Consider the following 14714-nt stretch of genomic DNA (forward strand, 5'->3'; position numbering starts at 1 on the left):
AGTGCCCTGTGCTTTCCCAACTCCATGGCTTTGCTCACAGGCTTTCAATAGGAATGCATCCCACCTTACATCCCCAAAAGGTTCAGCTTAAGTGCTATCTCTGATCCTAGATGAAGTTCTGACTGTCTTCTCTGAACATCCACTTTGCCTTCATCATTAGCAACCAGATCAAACTCCAGGAGGGCAAGAGACACTCTGCTTTTGTATTTCCAGTGAATTCTAAGATTTTGGTCTATCGGAAGCAATGGGACAGTTGTTTTAAGCCTAGGGACAGCCCCCAACAAATTCACAGGCAGCAGTCAAGTCAATCTCCTTCCCAAGATTTTGCTGCAGCATGTAATGAAAGCCCTCAAGCTTCCTCCCTGCTTTGATGTCCCTCAGCAGTCCCTCAAGGGCTGAGACCAGATTGGAACCACTGTACTTCTGGTGCCTCCTAGAGGGCTAGGCCAAACGAGCAGTGGAAGAATAATTAGGACAAAAGTAATCCAGTAGGCCAGGTGTGGTGGCTCATGCCTGTAATCCCCACACTTTGGGAGGCTGAAGCGGGCAGATGACCTGAGGTCAGGAGTTCGAGACCGGCCTGACCAACATGATGAAACTTCGTCTCTACTAAAAATACAAAAATTAGCCGGGCGTGGTGGCGTATACCTGTAATCCCAGCTACTCAGGAGGCTGAGACAGGAGAATTACTTGAACCTGGGAGGCGGAGGTTGTAGTGAGCTGAGACCGCACCATTGCACTCCAGCCTGGGCAACAAGAGCGGAACTCCACCTCAAAAAAAAAAAAAAAAAAAAAAAAAAAAAAAAAAAAAAAGTCCAGTATTGTTTTTTCCCCTGGTTTTTATTAGTTCAGATCTTAAGGTGATGAGATCATGACACTGCAGATTCGTGGCAATTTCGACAAACAGCACAGAACTCTATATTCATGAACAACTCATCTGGTAATGCTCCAAGTTTCCAAACTGATTCATTCCTCATCAGCCTGGCCATAAGTTTCTTAAGAGAAAGGATGGTAAATTCCTTGGAAACCTGCCTTTATTCTGTTGGGTGAGAAAAATCCTTTAGGAACGTGTTGGTTCCCTAAGATGGGTGATCCCAAGGAAGAGAACAGTCATTACACATGAACTTTTTTTTTTTTTTTTCTGAGATGGAGTCTCACTCTGTCGCCCAGGTTGGAGTACAGTGGCATGATGTCAGCTCACTGCAACCTCCACTTCCCGGGTTCAAGTGACCCTCCTGCCTCCGCCTCCCGAGTAGCTGGAATTATCGGCGTGTGCCACCACGCCCAGCCAATTTTTGTATTTTTAGCAGAGATGGGGTTTCACCATGTTGGACAGGCCGGTCTTGAACTCCTGACCCTGTGATCCATCCGCCTCGGTCCCCCAAAGTGTTGGGATTACAGGCGTGAGCCACCGCCCCTGGCCTACACATGAACTTTCTATGCTAAGAAAAGACATTAAGATAGAAAGTACAACTTCAATTCAAGCACCATGAAATTTTGTCAAGCAAAAATAGTCTTTATTCAAATTTAATGGAAACAGGGGTCACTATACTTTGCAAGACGGGGAAAAATAAAATTAAAAAAAATTCTTTTCTTTTCTTTTTTAATATAAAACAATATAATCACAATACCAGAATATGGAACTCTACAGTTTATTTCCTATGGGTTACTGCAGGTATCAATTTTCCTCGACTGTGCTATTCACAACTTTGTTAAGTCCAAAAATATGAAACCAAAGTGGTAGGAAACTTAAGACTTAGCACTTTCACTAAATGGCATACATCGAAGGGCATCAATTCAAGAGCAAAAATGGTTGAACTCACCATACCTACCTACGTGGTCATTCCAGCCTTAGAGCCGTCCAGGTTACTGAGCTCCCTGTAGGAAAGGCCAGGCCTGAAAGCCAAGGCGTTTTGGATCTTCTACCGTGGGCCATGAGTAAAAGGGAATTTTCAAAGAGAAAATTTTTTTCAGTCGAGCAGGAAGGCCTGGCGCCAGGAGGCTTTACTGAGAGGAAGCACTTAGATTTAACAATTATAGACACACCATTAGGGGAGTTAAAAATGTACAGCAGTGACATGTTCTACTCCAATCACTTGTGCTACGGCTACCAAACATGTACAAAAGATTTCTCGGGTAGTTCCAGCTGTGGCCGTAGCCAGTTAGGACCTTGAGTGGGACCTAGATCTAGATCGGGAGGGTGATCTGGAAGCAGACCTGGATCTAGACTTGGACCGAGATCGGGTTTTCGAAGCTGACTTTGATCTGGAGCGTGATTCTGATGGAAGGTTTGGTTTCGATTTGGAATTGGATCTCGACCTGGACCGGGTCTCCTGATTGGTGCCAGCATTCTCACTCTCCCCTCGACCTTCCCTCTGGCTGGATTCAGACTTGGCATGTTCCCGCTCCTTTGACATGGAGCGGGATGGAGATCTGGACTGGGAGCGGTCAGTGTCTTCCTTCTTCTTCTTCTTGCTGCTGCCCGCCTTGCTGTCTCGCTTGCTGCCTCGCTTTCTGCTCCTCTCACTCTTGCTGCGGCTGCGGCTGCGACTACGGCTTTCCTCCCTGCTTCTCTTCCTGCCCTTCCTCTTGTCCTTGCTCTTGCTGCGGCTCCTGCTCCGGCTCCTGCTGCCCCCTTTGCTCCGGCTCCGGCTCCGACTCTGGCGGAGGCTCTTCTCCTGGCTCCTGCCCCTGCTCACGCTCCCTCGCTTCTCCTCCTCCACTCTCCTCTCCTGACTCCTGCTCCGACTTTTGCTCTTACTTTTATGCCGGCTAGGACTCCGGCTCTTGGGTTTCCCGGCATTGTCATTGTTTTGGATCTTCTCTTCAGCTTGGTCTTTGCTCTTGCTGCGGCTCTTGCCAGCGCTACGGCTACGGCTGCGGCTCTTGTCTTTGCTGGGGCTCCTGCTTTTCTCCTTCTTGCTCCGGCTCCGACTCTGGCTCCGGCTCCGGCTCTTGCTCCGGGAGCGGGAGCCCGACCTGAGGAGACATGGGATATTGTTTGTCACATGTGACTTCATGCTAACCAGGAGATAAAAAGATCAAAGGGCATACATGTGGAGTTACACCCCCCAATATAAGGCATGGCTGGCACTGGCTGAGGATTGCTTTCTGAACCCCCACAATGCCAATCAGAAGCTGGAAAAACTGGCCAGGTGCGGTGGCTCGCGCCTGTAATCCCAGCATTTTGGGAGGCCAAGGTAGGCAGATCGCGAGGTCAGGAGTTCAAGACCAGCCTGGCCAACATGGTGAAACCCTGTCTCTACTAAAAAATACCAAACATTAGCGGGCCGTGGTGGCGCACGCCTGTAATCCGAGCTACTCAGGAGGCTGAGGCAGGAGAATCGCTTGAACCCGGGAGGCAGAGGTTGCAGTGAGCAGAGATCGCACCACTGCACTCCAGCCTGGGTGACAGAGCGAGACTCTGTCTTGGGGGCTGGGGGGGAGTTGGAAAAGCAGAGGTGAAGGAAGACTGGTCACATGATTGAAATCTAAGCGAGGCTGTGCACAGTGGCTCATGTCTGTAATCGCAGTAGTCTGGGAGGACTATTTGAGGTCATGAGTTTAAGATCAGCCTGGGCAACACAGTGAGACCCCGTCCCTACAAAATTTAAAAAATTAGCTGAGTGTGGTGGTATGTGCCTGTAGTTCCAACTACTTGGGAGGTTGAGATGGAAGTTTGCTTGAGCCCAGTGGGGTGAGGTTGCAGTGAGCCATGATTGTACCACTGGACTCCAGCTTGGGTGACAAGAGACCAACCCCGTCTCTTTGAGAAAAAAAGAAAAAAAAGTGAGACAGGGTACAGACATTACCTGCTGACCACCTCCACTTATACCATGGAAGACATACCTGGACCGGGATCTACTCTTAGAATGACTGCTTTTGCTGCTCCCACTTCGGCTTCTGCTCTTACGGGAATGTCTGCTTCGAGAGCGAGACCTAGGGGGAGAAAATATTTTTTAACACTTGCTGACAAGAGTCTAGCTGATAAGCATCAATCAAGACATATATATATATATATTTTTAGACGGAGTTTCATTCCTGTTGCCCAGGCTGGAGTGCAACGGTGCAATCTCAGCTCACCACAACGTCCATCTCCCGAGTTTAAGTGATTCTCCTGCCTCAGAAACCCGAGTAGCTGGGATTACAGGCGTCTGCCACCATGCCCGGCTAATTCTGTATTTAGTAGAGACGGGGTTTCTCTATGTTGGTCAGGCTGGTCTTGAACTCCCAACCTCAGGTGATCCACCTGCCTCGGCTTCCCAAAGTGCTGGGATTACAGGCATGAGCCACTGCGCCCGGCCAAGATATTTTTTCAATATGTACAGCACTGGCTGTGTCCAGGCACAAACTCTCTCCTGGGTTCTAGGTTCACAGATGAAGTCACCTGCAAACCTTCCATCTGGATGGTTCACCTGAAACTCTTACCAGCTCCTAAAATTCTAACTGCCCCTGATACCTGCTCCTTTTGCTGAGCTCCTTATGTGCACTGATGCCACTGTTATTCATACGGTTCCTCGTAACAGAAATCACAGCAATCCTCGACTCCCTCGTCTTTCCCCTATCCCCTTACACACCCATGATCATGCCTCCTGATCTTCAGTCTTTCCACCTCTGCTGCTGCCTCCCTGGGCAAGCCACCATCATGTCTCCCCTTGTTCAACAACCAGCCTTTCTGCATATACTTTTCCCCTTCAGGATCTATTCATCTCACTGTGACGAGAGCTGTTTTAAAGAGACCGACAATCCAAGCTTTACATTTTTTAAATGCATCCAGACTGTAGGTTCTTATTTTCTACCAACCAGGACTCCTTGGGAAAATGACTGATTCCAGGCATAAAAGCAGGAAGTGCACACAGATAGGCCTAGACCATCTCATTATGACAGAAAGAGGGAAGCTTTCAAAGCTGCCCAGGCACCATCACCTATGAAGTATTCTTGCTAAAAATGTTGAACCTGCATTTCTTTTTTTTTTTTTTTTTTTTTTTTTTTTTGAGACGGAGTCTTGCTCTGCCGCCCAGGCTGGAGTGCAGTGGCCGGCTCTCAGCTCACTGCAAGCTCCGCCTCCCGGGTTCACGCCATTCTCCTGTCTCAGCCTCCCGAGTAGCTGGGACTACAGGCGCCCGCCTCGTCGCCCGGCTAGTTTTTTGTATTTTTTTTTTTTAGTAGAGACAGGGTTTCACCGTATTAGCCAGGATGGTCTCGATCTCCTGACCTCATGATCCGCCCGTCTCGGCCTCCCAAAGTGCTGGGATTACAGGCTTGAGCCACCGCGCCCGGCCTGAACCTGCATTTCAATCACACCTCTCCAGACCTAACTTCCAGTATACAGGAAGTTCAGGGGATAAGATACAAGTTCAATAATACCAAGAAGAAACAGATAAATACAGAATGTGAGATACTATTAAAAAACTAAGAAAAATAAGCCAGGCGTGGTGGCTCACGCCTGTAATCCTAGCTACTTGGGGGGCTGAGGCAGGAGGATAGCTTACACTTGGGACGCAGAGGTTGCAATGAGCTGAGATGGCGCCACTGCACTCCAGCCTGGGCGACAGAGCAAGAGTCCCTGTCTCAAACAAACAAACCCAAACCTAAGCAAAATTAATGTAATGAAGGGAATTGCTCTAGACTAAAAGCGTGACTACATGAGGTTTTACTACTAAAAACCCCTTGTACTACATGACTGGATTAGATTCTGATTAAGAAAAAACCCAACTATAAAGAGATCCATGGAGTAACTGAGGAAACATGAATATGGCCTGGAAATTTAGTAATTTGATGGAATTACTATTAATGTTCTTAGGTAAAAAAACAGAACTGTGGTTTTCCTCATTTTTGGAGACACATGCTGAAGGATTTAGGGGCAAAGTATCATAATTTCTACAACTGACTGCAGTTGCAGGTAGAATGATAGGATGTCTAGACTTGCCTTAAAACAATGCAGCAGGAGGGGGTGATGTGAAACAAGACTGGCAAAATAAAAACTACTGAAGCTGGAGGAGTGGGAGGTGCAATTCAGAGTTCTCCGATGCTTCACATATAAATTTCAAATTTTCCATAATAAAAAGTCAAAAGAACTAAACAACAAAACCTGAAAAGTCTCTAATGACTTCCTACTACTCTTCCATTCTTGCTCTGGCCTAATGGTCAGTGTATCTGGTCCTTTTCTGCCTTATCTCAAGCCACTCTTCCCATTACCTCTCTATATTAGCTTCTCTACTCTGGAAAACTTTCTCTTGCCCCCAGGCTTTCAGAAACACTTTTCTCTGCTAGATAGACAGGCATTAGACAGGCATTTTCTCACCGGGCGTGGTGGCTCACGCCTGTAATCCCAACACTTTGGGAGGCCGAGGTGGGTGGATCACCTGAGGTCAGGAGTTCGAGACCAGCCTGCCCAAGATGGTGAAACCCTGTCTCTACTAAAATTACAAAAATTAGCCAGGCCTGGTGGTGTGCACCTGTGATCCCAGCTACTCAGGAGGCTGAGACAGGAGAATCACTTGAACCTGGGAGGTGGAAGTTGCAGTGAGCCGAGATCGTACCACTGCACTCCAGGCTGGGAGACAGAGTGAAAGAAACTCCGTCTCAAAGAAAAAAAAAAGCATTGTCTTCTGCTCACCATCTCTGTCTTATCCATCAGGGCTCCGTTCTATAGCATGTCTTTAGGGCAGCTGTTTCAGACTAATTGTGCTGTGTGCATGTCCTTGTCACAATGGCATGGTTTATTCAATACGCATCTTCTACACTAGACTGAGTTTCAGGGGGGCAAGGACCGTATTTGTCTTTTTTTTTTTTTTTTTTTTTTGAGACGGAGTCTCTCTCTGTCGCCCAGGCTGGAGTGCAGTGGCATGATCTCTGTTCACTGCAACCCTTGCCTCCTGGATTCGGGTTTGAGTGATTCTCCTGCCTCAGCCTCCCTAGTAGCTGGGACCACAGGCGTGTGCCACCACGCCTAATTCTTTTTTTACTTTTGTATTTTTAGTATAGATGGAGTTTCACCACGTTGGCCAGACTGGTCTTGAACTCCTGACCTCAGGTGATCCACTCGCCTTGGCCTCCCAAAGTGCTGGGATTACAGGCGTGAGCCACTGTGTCTGGCCATTTGTCTTCTTTATAATGCCTTTCCAATGCTTAGCCCAGTGCCTGGCCTGTTCAGGTGCTAAATAAGACAAAGTTTCCATGTGTGCCCTCAACCAAGGTAGTAGGATCTAGGGATGCCAAGAAATGTGAAAGGAGGCCTCTGATTTCCCTTTTTGTTTTTTTTTTTTTTTTTGAGACGGGGTTTCGCTCTTGTTGCCCAGGCTGGAGTGCAATGGCGCGATCTCGGCTCACTGCAACCTCTGCCTCCCAGGTTCAAGCAATTCTCCTGCCTCAGCCTCCCAAGTAGCTGGGAATACAGGCGTGCAACACCACGCCTGGCTAATTTTTTTGTATTTTTTAGTAGAGACGGGGTTTCTCCATGTTGAGGCTGGTCTCGAACTTCTGACATCAGGTGATCCACCCACCTTGGCCTCCCAAAGTGCTGGGATTACAGGTGTGAGCCACCACGCCCGGCAAGGCCTCTGATTTCTGAGAGAAGGGACTTTACTTCTATTTGTACTCATGACCTAAGAGTTCAAGAGTTTTACAAATAAATGTTCAGTTCAAAATTCTAAGTTATTGAACCAGATGGAATCATGTTATTAAGAACTCAACAGGAAAATGTAAATAAATTATCTATGTGCTCAATAATGAATTTATGGTGAGCTCCAATACACAAAAGACATCAACAGTACCTTGAATGACTCCGGCTTCTGGAGTAGGACCGGCGTCGTCTGGAACCTGGCTTATCTTCAACTAATCTGATTTTTCTGCCATTGACTTCAGTTCCATCCAACTTCTCCAAAGCTCTTTTCATATCAGAATAAGATACAAATTCAATCACCCCTTCATTTTTGCGTCCCTTGTGAGCATCTGCATAAGTCACTTCTCCCGCCTGACGCATATAATCCTGAAGAAAAAAAAGCGTGACTATATTATGTTTTGCTAAAATATCGAATGCAATGATCTGAGTGAACTTTTCTTAAGAAATGCCAGCGTTCCACAGAATAAAGTTTACTCTTAAATATATTCATCTACCCACCAATCATGTACTGAGGTTCTTTTTCTTTTTTTTTTTTGAGACGGAGTCTCACTCTGTCGCCCGGGCTGGAGTGCAGTGGCCGGATCTCAGCTCACTGCAAGCTCCGCCTCCCGGGTTCACGCCATTCTCCTGCCTCAGCCTCCCGAGTAGCTGGGACTACAGGCGCCCGCCTCCTCACCCGGCTAGTTTTTTTTTGTATTTTTTAGTAGAGACGGGGTTTCACAGTGTTAGCCAGGATGGTCTCGATCTCCTGACCTTGTGATCCGCCCATCTCGGCCTCCCAAAGTGCTGGGATTACAGGCTTGAGCCACCGCGCCCAGCTGTACTGAGGTTCTTTAAAGCACCAGCCATATTAGGTGGGTGGGAGAGACAGTAAATACACATTAAATTATTCCTTTAAATAAAGTTTTGGGGCTAAATGTGGTGGCTCATGCCTGTAATCCCAGCACTTTGACAGGCTGAGGCAGAAGGATTGCTTGATTCCAGGAATTCGAGACCACCCTTGGCAACACGGAAGACCCCATCTCTATAAAAATTTAAAAAATTAGTCAGGTGTGGTGGCACACGCCTGTAGTCCCAGCTACCCAGTAGGCTGAGGTAGAAGGATCATCTGAACCCAGGCAGGTTGAAGCTGCAGTGAGCCGTGATCGTGCCACTGCACTACAACCTGGGGTAAAGAGCAAGACACTGCCTCAAAACAAAAAAATAAGGACGGGCACAGTGGCTCACACCTGTAATCCCAGCACTTTGGGAGGCCAAGGTGGGCATAGCCCTGAGGTCAGGAGTTCAAGACCAGCCTGGCAACTTGGTGAAACCCTGTCTCTACTAAAAATACAAAAATCAACCAGGCGTGGTGGCAGGCGCTTGTAATCCCAGCTACTTGGGAGGCGGAGGCAGGAGAATCGCTTGAACCCAGGAGGTGGAAGTTGCAGTGAGCAAGATCATGCCACTGCACTCTAGCCCAGGCGACAGAGCAAGACTTCATCTCAAAAAAAAAAAAAATAATAATAATAATTTATTTTTTAAACTACTAATATCCCCTAATTTGTTTTCTTTTCGTATTTCCTTGATAAATAGCTAACATACATTGTGCCAGAAACTATTCTAGGCTTTTTATATATAAAATTCACTAAATTATCTCAATAACCTTGAGTAGAAATTAATATGAACTCCATTTTATAGTTGAGGACTATGAGACGTAAGACGTAAGTAACTTGCTAAGGGTTACGTAAGTGACCTTAGTGGCAGAGCCAGGATTCTATCTAGGCTGGCCAGCTTGAGAGCTAGGAGATCTGCTCAATTATCTGTTACTCTCGTTTCCTGAGAATGGAACTCTCTGAAGGTACAGACGTGTAGAGCCAACCAAGGGTGGTAACTGTGGGGGACCAGCCTCAATACCACCTATAGGACATCCAAAGTCTGGTGGCAATGAAGGAATGAGAAGAGAGAGGTTAAGACTGCATAAAGAGTGGGGGCCAGGTGGCCAACTGCAAAATGAAGGCTGCAAAAGGCTCAGAGTTCTGGTCTCCACACTATTTACTGAGTACAATCACTTAGATCTAAGAAGCCGACGTTTAGGGCAAAACGGTGAAAGGGAGGCAGGCAGTGTGTCATACGCATAATCTATAGCAGCGGTGGTTTAAATGAATCTCCTTTGTGCTCAAACAGCATATCTTTAACTTATCAGAGTTGCTGGTGGGAGCGGGCTTAACTAGGAGGCTGCATGTCTGGCCACATTCCAATGCTTCAAAGGAGTGTCTTTCTCCTTGAACACAGTATTTATGGGTAAGAGAGCAAGTCTTGCTCAGAGCATGGGAACATAATGGCGATAAGGCTTTCCTCCTCCCACAAGAAGCCTCTTGTGGCTTTGCACAACTTATTGTCCCATATTTTTATGGCCAGTTTATACAGGCACCCCATAAGCCTTTCCCCCAACAGTAACTAGGCTCTGTTTTAACAAAAAAATTAAGAGGTATTCTACGAAGTTAATTTACTATTACATTTAGTGACACCACATAAGTTAGCATTCTACTGATGAAGAGAGTAGCTTTCCAGTTTCTATCCATGATGTTCAATCCCTAACTCTCAGAATACTGGAGTCATTCCTTCAGCAAGCAGAATTGTGCTGGCAGACATTCAGTAAAGGTCTACTACGGTACTGACAATAAGCACGATGAACCTGAAAAAAATGGGAGTTAAGAGTCCTGGTCCCAGCTCTTCTGCATCTGTTACTTGAAGGTTGCTGGGATTAAATTTTAAAAAGGGGGGGAAAAATAGAAGTGCTTTAAATTAAAACTGTACAAATGTAAAGGATTCCTAACTATTCTTTCCTGAACCTAAATACACTCACTCATTTTGCTAGAGATGACGTTTAAATATGGCCAAAAAAAGCAAGAAGGGAGACAAAACACCTGTTTCATGCATGCTCCTAAGACCATTCAGATTATGATACTGCTCAGTAAGTTTTTCTTCCCTATTGAGATTAAAAACACTGTTGTCAATAAATGGGTCCGGGTGTGGTAGCTCACGCCTGTAATCCCAGCACTTTGGGAGGCCAAGGCAGGTGGATCACTTGTGGTCAGGAGCTCAAGACCAGCCTGGCCAACATGGCGAAACCCGGTCTCTACTAAAATACAAAAATTAGCTGGGCATGGTGGCATGCGCCTGTAATCCCAGTTACTTGGGAGGCTGAGGTAGGAGAACTACTTGAACCCCAGGCAGAGGTTGCAGTGAGCTGAGATGGCGCCACTGCACTCCAGCCTAGGTGAAAGGGTGAGAGACTCTGTCTAAAAAATAATAATTAAAAAAAGCTGGAATCACTACACTGGATGGCCAACATTAGCAATGAATCTTAATTTTTTACACCAAAACTCTTTCAGGACAAATATTCCATCAAAAACCTTATGAAAGAACATGGGTCAGACTGTCAATTTCACCAGTAAGGATACACATTGAAGCTGATGTGAATTTGCATATTACAGCAAATGCTGCAGGAAACACTGGTGGTTTCAACCATTTTACTGACTGGTGGGTAGCTATAATGGCATCTTCCTGTAACTTTTTTTTTTTTGAGACAGAGTCCTGCTCTATTGGCCAGGCTGTAGTGCAGTGGCACGATCTTGGCTCACTACAACCTCTACCTCCCAGGTTCAAGCAATTCTCCTGCCTCAGCCTCCCGAGTAGCTGGGACTACAGGTGCCCAGCCCACCACCACGCCTGGCTAATTTTTGTATCTTTTTAAGTAGAGACGGGGTTTCAAACATTTTTTACAGAGGGAAATTTCTTTTTTTTTTTTTTTTTTTGAGACAGAGTCTCGCTCTGTCGCCCAGGCTGGAGTGCAGTGGCCGGATCTCAGCTCACTGCAAGCTCCGCCTCCTGGGTTCACGCCATTCTCCTGCCTCAGCCTCCTGAGTAGCTGGGACTACAGGCGCCCGCCACCTCGCCCGGCTAGTTTTTTATATTTATTTTTAGTAGAGACGGGGTTTCACCGTGTTAGCCAGGATGGTCTCGATCTCCTGACCTCGTGATCCGCCCGTCTCGGCCTCCCAAAGTGCTGGGATTACAGGCTTGAGCCACCGCGCCCGGCCGGGAAATTTCATATAACACATTTGGGCCAAGTTTCTGTCATGTCACCAGTTGGGGAGGCTGAGGCTGGAGGATCACTTGAGGTCAGGAGTTGGAGACCAGTCTAGGTAACACAGTGACAACCAATCTCTGAGCCATGATCGTGCCTCTGTACTCCAGCCTGGGCAATAGAGTGAGACTCTGTCTCACAACAAAATCAGGCTGGGTGCGGTGGCTCCCATCTGTAATCCCAGCACTTTGGGAGCCTGAGGCGGGTGGATCACAAAGTCAGGAGTTCAAGACCAGTCTGGCCAAGATGGTGAAACCTCGTCTCTACTAAAAATACAAAAAAATTAGCCGGACGTGGTGGCGGGTGCCAGTAATCCCAGCTACTCAGGAAGCTGAGATGGAGAACTGCTTGAACCCGGGAGACAGAGGTTGCAGTGAGCCGAGAAGGCGCCACTGTACTCTAGCCTGGGCAACACAGTGAGACTCCGTCTCAAACAAAACAAACAAAAAACAAAACAAAACCAAACAAACTCACAGATGTGTCCTTAGAATGATGGTCCCACAATGTTCAGTGGAAGTATAATTCTGATATATTTTGTACTCATACGGAACCTTTAATTACTTCCAGCTCTGTGCAGGCTTTCACACATATAACATTATATTTTGGGTATGCCTAGGCCTACACAAATTTACCTGTTTCCCAACTTTAACTCCTGCCCAACCTTACCCCAAAAGGTTAATGGGGCCCAAACCTTTAGGTCTTGCCAGCTGCACCGACTTGACAAATTCTCCACAATAAGTCTGTACTCTGTGCGAGTAGGAGGGCCATATTTATCTCGGCCACTTCTTCTATAACCATATCCACCTTTGGAAGGTTCAAATAAATAAGATTATTTCAGTGGAGGAAAAGGAAAAAAAATGACACAGCACACACCCCCCCTTAAATATATTATTTACCCCCACCCCAAACAATAGCACGTTTTAACTCTATTCCCATCCTTAATTCTAAAATAGATTTTTAAAGAAGCAATCAGCTAAATAACATTTAATTTAAAAAGTTGTAAGTATACATATTCATTAATATTTATATTTAAGATTAACATGCATAAATTAAAAACTATTAACAATTTAACAATTTAGAAATAACCAAATTACTAATCAGTTACTGGTGTTACTCACAGTGATTAAAAATTTTGTGAATATTTTATATGAAAAAAAAAAGATTTTCAGGCACCTATTTCAGTTTAATCTCATCTGTGTCTAACCCTTGGGATCCTCACCACCCAGGTCTAATGGGGAAAGGTTGCGGTCGTCACATGGCTTCCTGTTTTTGGTCAGCCAAGGGCCACAATGGTTCAAAGAGCCACGCATGGAAAGGTAACCCAAGGTCAGCAAATGGAACAGGCAGTCATCTTAGCCTCAAAGGATTCTTTTAATTAAAACATTGAGGTCTTTGTTAAATCTATGTTAAACAATTGCATTACAGAGAAAAAAAACAACACAAACACACATCATTAAACATATTTATAAAGTATTACAAACAAGAAATTGTCATTGATTTAATTAAAATTAAACATTATCAAAGGCTTATTTGTAATTCTACATTTTTTAAAAAAGACACATAATTTATAAAATAGCTTAAACATCAATACATTTAAATGCAATATCAATTAATTACTTTAAATAATTAGCATTTGATAATAAAAGCACGCTACTGATACAAGTATGCCCTTTGAATGCTTACTGCGTCCAGAACCGTAACTGCCATCTCGCCGTGGGCCGCGGGCATGCTCAACAATTACTCGCTCACCACAAAGGTCTTTGCCGTTCAGTTCATAAACAGCATCATCTGCATCACGCAGATCATCAAACTCCACAAAACCATATCTAGAAGAGAGCAAAGAAAATACTGGTTGGTACCATTTTGACATCCAGCTTCACTAACATTAAAGAGAAAGCAATGAGGTTCATGCTTAGCAAAGGTTAGGTGGATTTTGCAAACTAAGGATCAGCTTTGTCTTCACTTTAGGTGAAATCACTTTGCTTTGTGCCAACAGGCACTGCAAGAGGTAGGGAGACTTCTCAAAGTAGACTCCTATCTTTCTAGGAGGAGGCTGGCTACACACACAGGACACTTCTTATGTTTCCCAGGTAGTTGGTGGCAACTGCAAAGACAGGGATGCTTGGTATAAGAATCCAAAATATATAATGCTACAAGATACATAACACTCTTTCAAACACCACACAAAACTCATCTTTTTTAGCTTTAAAAGTGGTATCTTAAGAGAACAATTAGACCTACATTCAGGCACTGTGTAATAACTGTTAAATCATGTGAAAGAAAAAAACTTTTTTTTAAGGTTCCTGTTACTCTACGTAAAACACATCTGTCACATGTGATTATCACTGAAAAAAACACTGGAGCTATTTACTTCCCTGTGAGATTCCAAATTCATTTCCATGAAGTTTTAGAATAGGCTGGAATTCTCTGAAATCTGTATACACCTCGTGCAAACGTCTTTAAATGGTATTGCTATATCTTTTCCAGCCAAGAGGTTTGGTGGCTTAACATATATCCAAAAGAATCCCCCCATCCTCTTAATGCCTATTAAAGAGTACAATTTATATAACTAAAGTGCAAAATTTGAAAGATACTTATAAGCAAGATTATACAAATGCCCTGTAAATTATGTTTTCAAGAAATATTTAGTTTGGTCTGACACAGCTGTGAAAAGTCCAGCTTTGTGACCACTGTCTATATTTAAAAACCAAAACCATCTTATTGATCATAACTAACCAGAAAGGAAAGTTACAAGCAATTTATTTAAACTCTAATAAGGCTGTGTGTACACGGGGACACACTGACTAATGTTCCTCTGCATTTAAACACACTGACACTACAAACAGGTTACAGGACTTGTCAGAGGATCACCCAGCCTGCTAACAAAAAATGATTCCACTTTACTTATTTATTTTATTTTTTGACACGGAGTCTCACTATTGCCCAGGCTGGAGCGCA

General features: G+C 45.0%; 1 protein-coding gene across 1 annotated transcript in view; it reads right to left on the reverse strand.

Annotated features, from left to right (window-relative positions):
- Positions 1 to 1495: 1495 nt before the first annotated feature.
- Positions 1496 to 14714, reverse strand: part of SRSF4 (serine and arginine rich splicing factor 4) — a 32682-nt gene continuing 19463 nt past the window's right edge. Inside the window, exons 2-6 of the mRNA XM_010380312.2 lie at positions 13440 to 13582; positions 12448 to 12560; positions 7776 to 7990; positions 3850 to 3939; positions 1496 to 2979 (exon numbers count right to left, since the gene is read on the reverse strand). Of these exons, the coding sequence (XP_010378614.1) occupies positions 2163 to 2979; positions 3850 to 3939; positions 7776 to 7990; positions 12448 to 12560; positions 13440 to 13582 (1378 nt within the window). The 3' untranslated portion in view covers positions 1496 to 2162. The remainder of the gene's footprint in view (positions 2980 to 3849; positions 3940 to 7775; positions 7991 to 12447; positions 12561 to 13439; positions 13583 to 14714) is intronic.

Source organism: Rhinopithecus roxellana, chromosome 12 (genome assembly GCF_007565055.1).
Source record: "Rhinopithecus roxellana isolate Shanxi Qingling chromosome 12, ASM756505v1, whole genome shotgun sequence".
Taxonomy (NCBI): Eukaryota; Metazoa; Chordata; class Mammalia; order Primates; family Cercopithecidae; genus Rhinopithecus; species Rhinopithecus roxellana.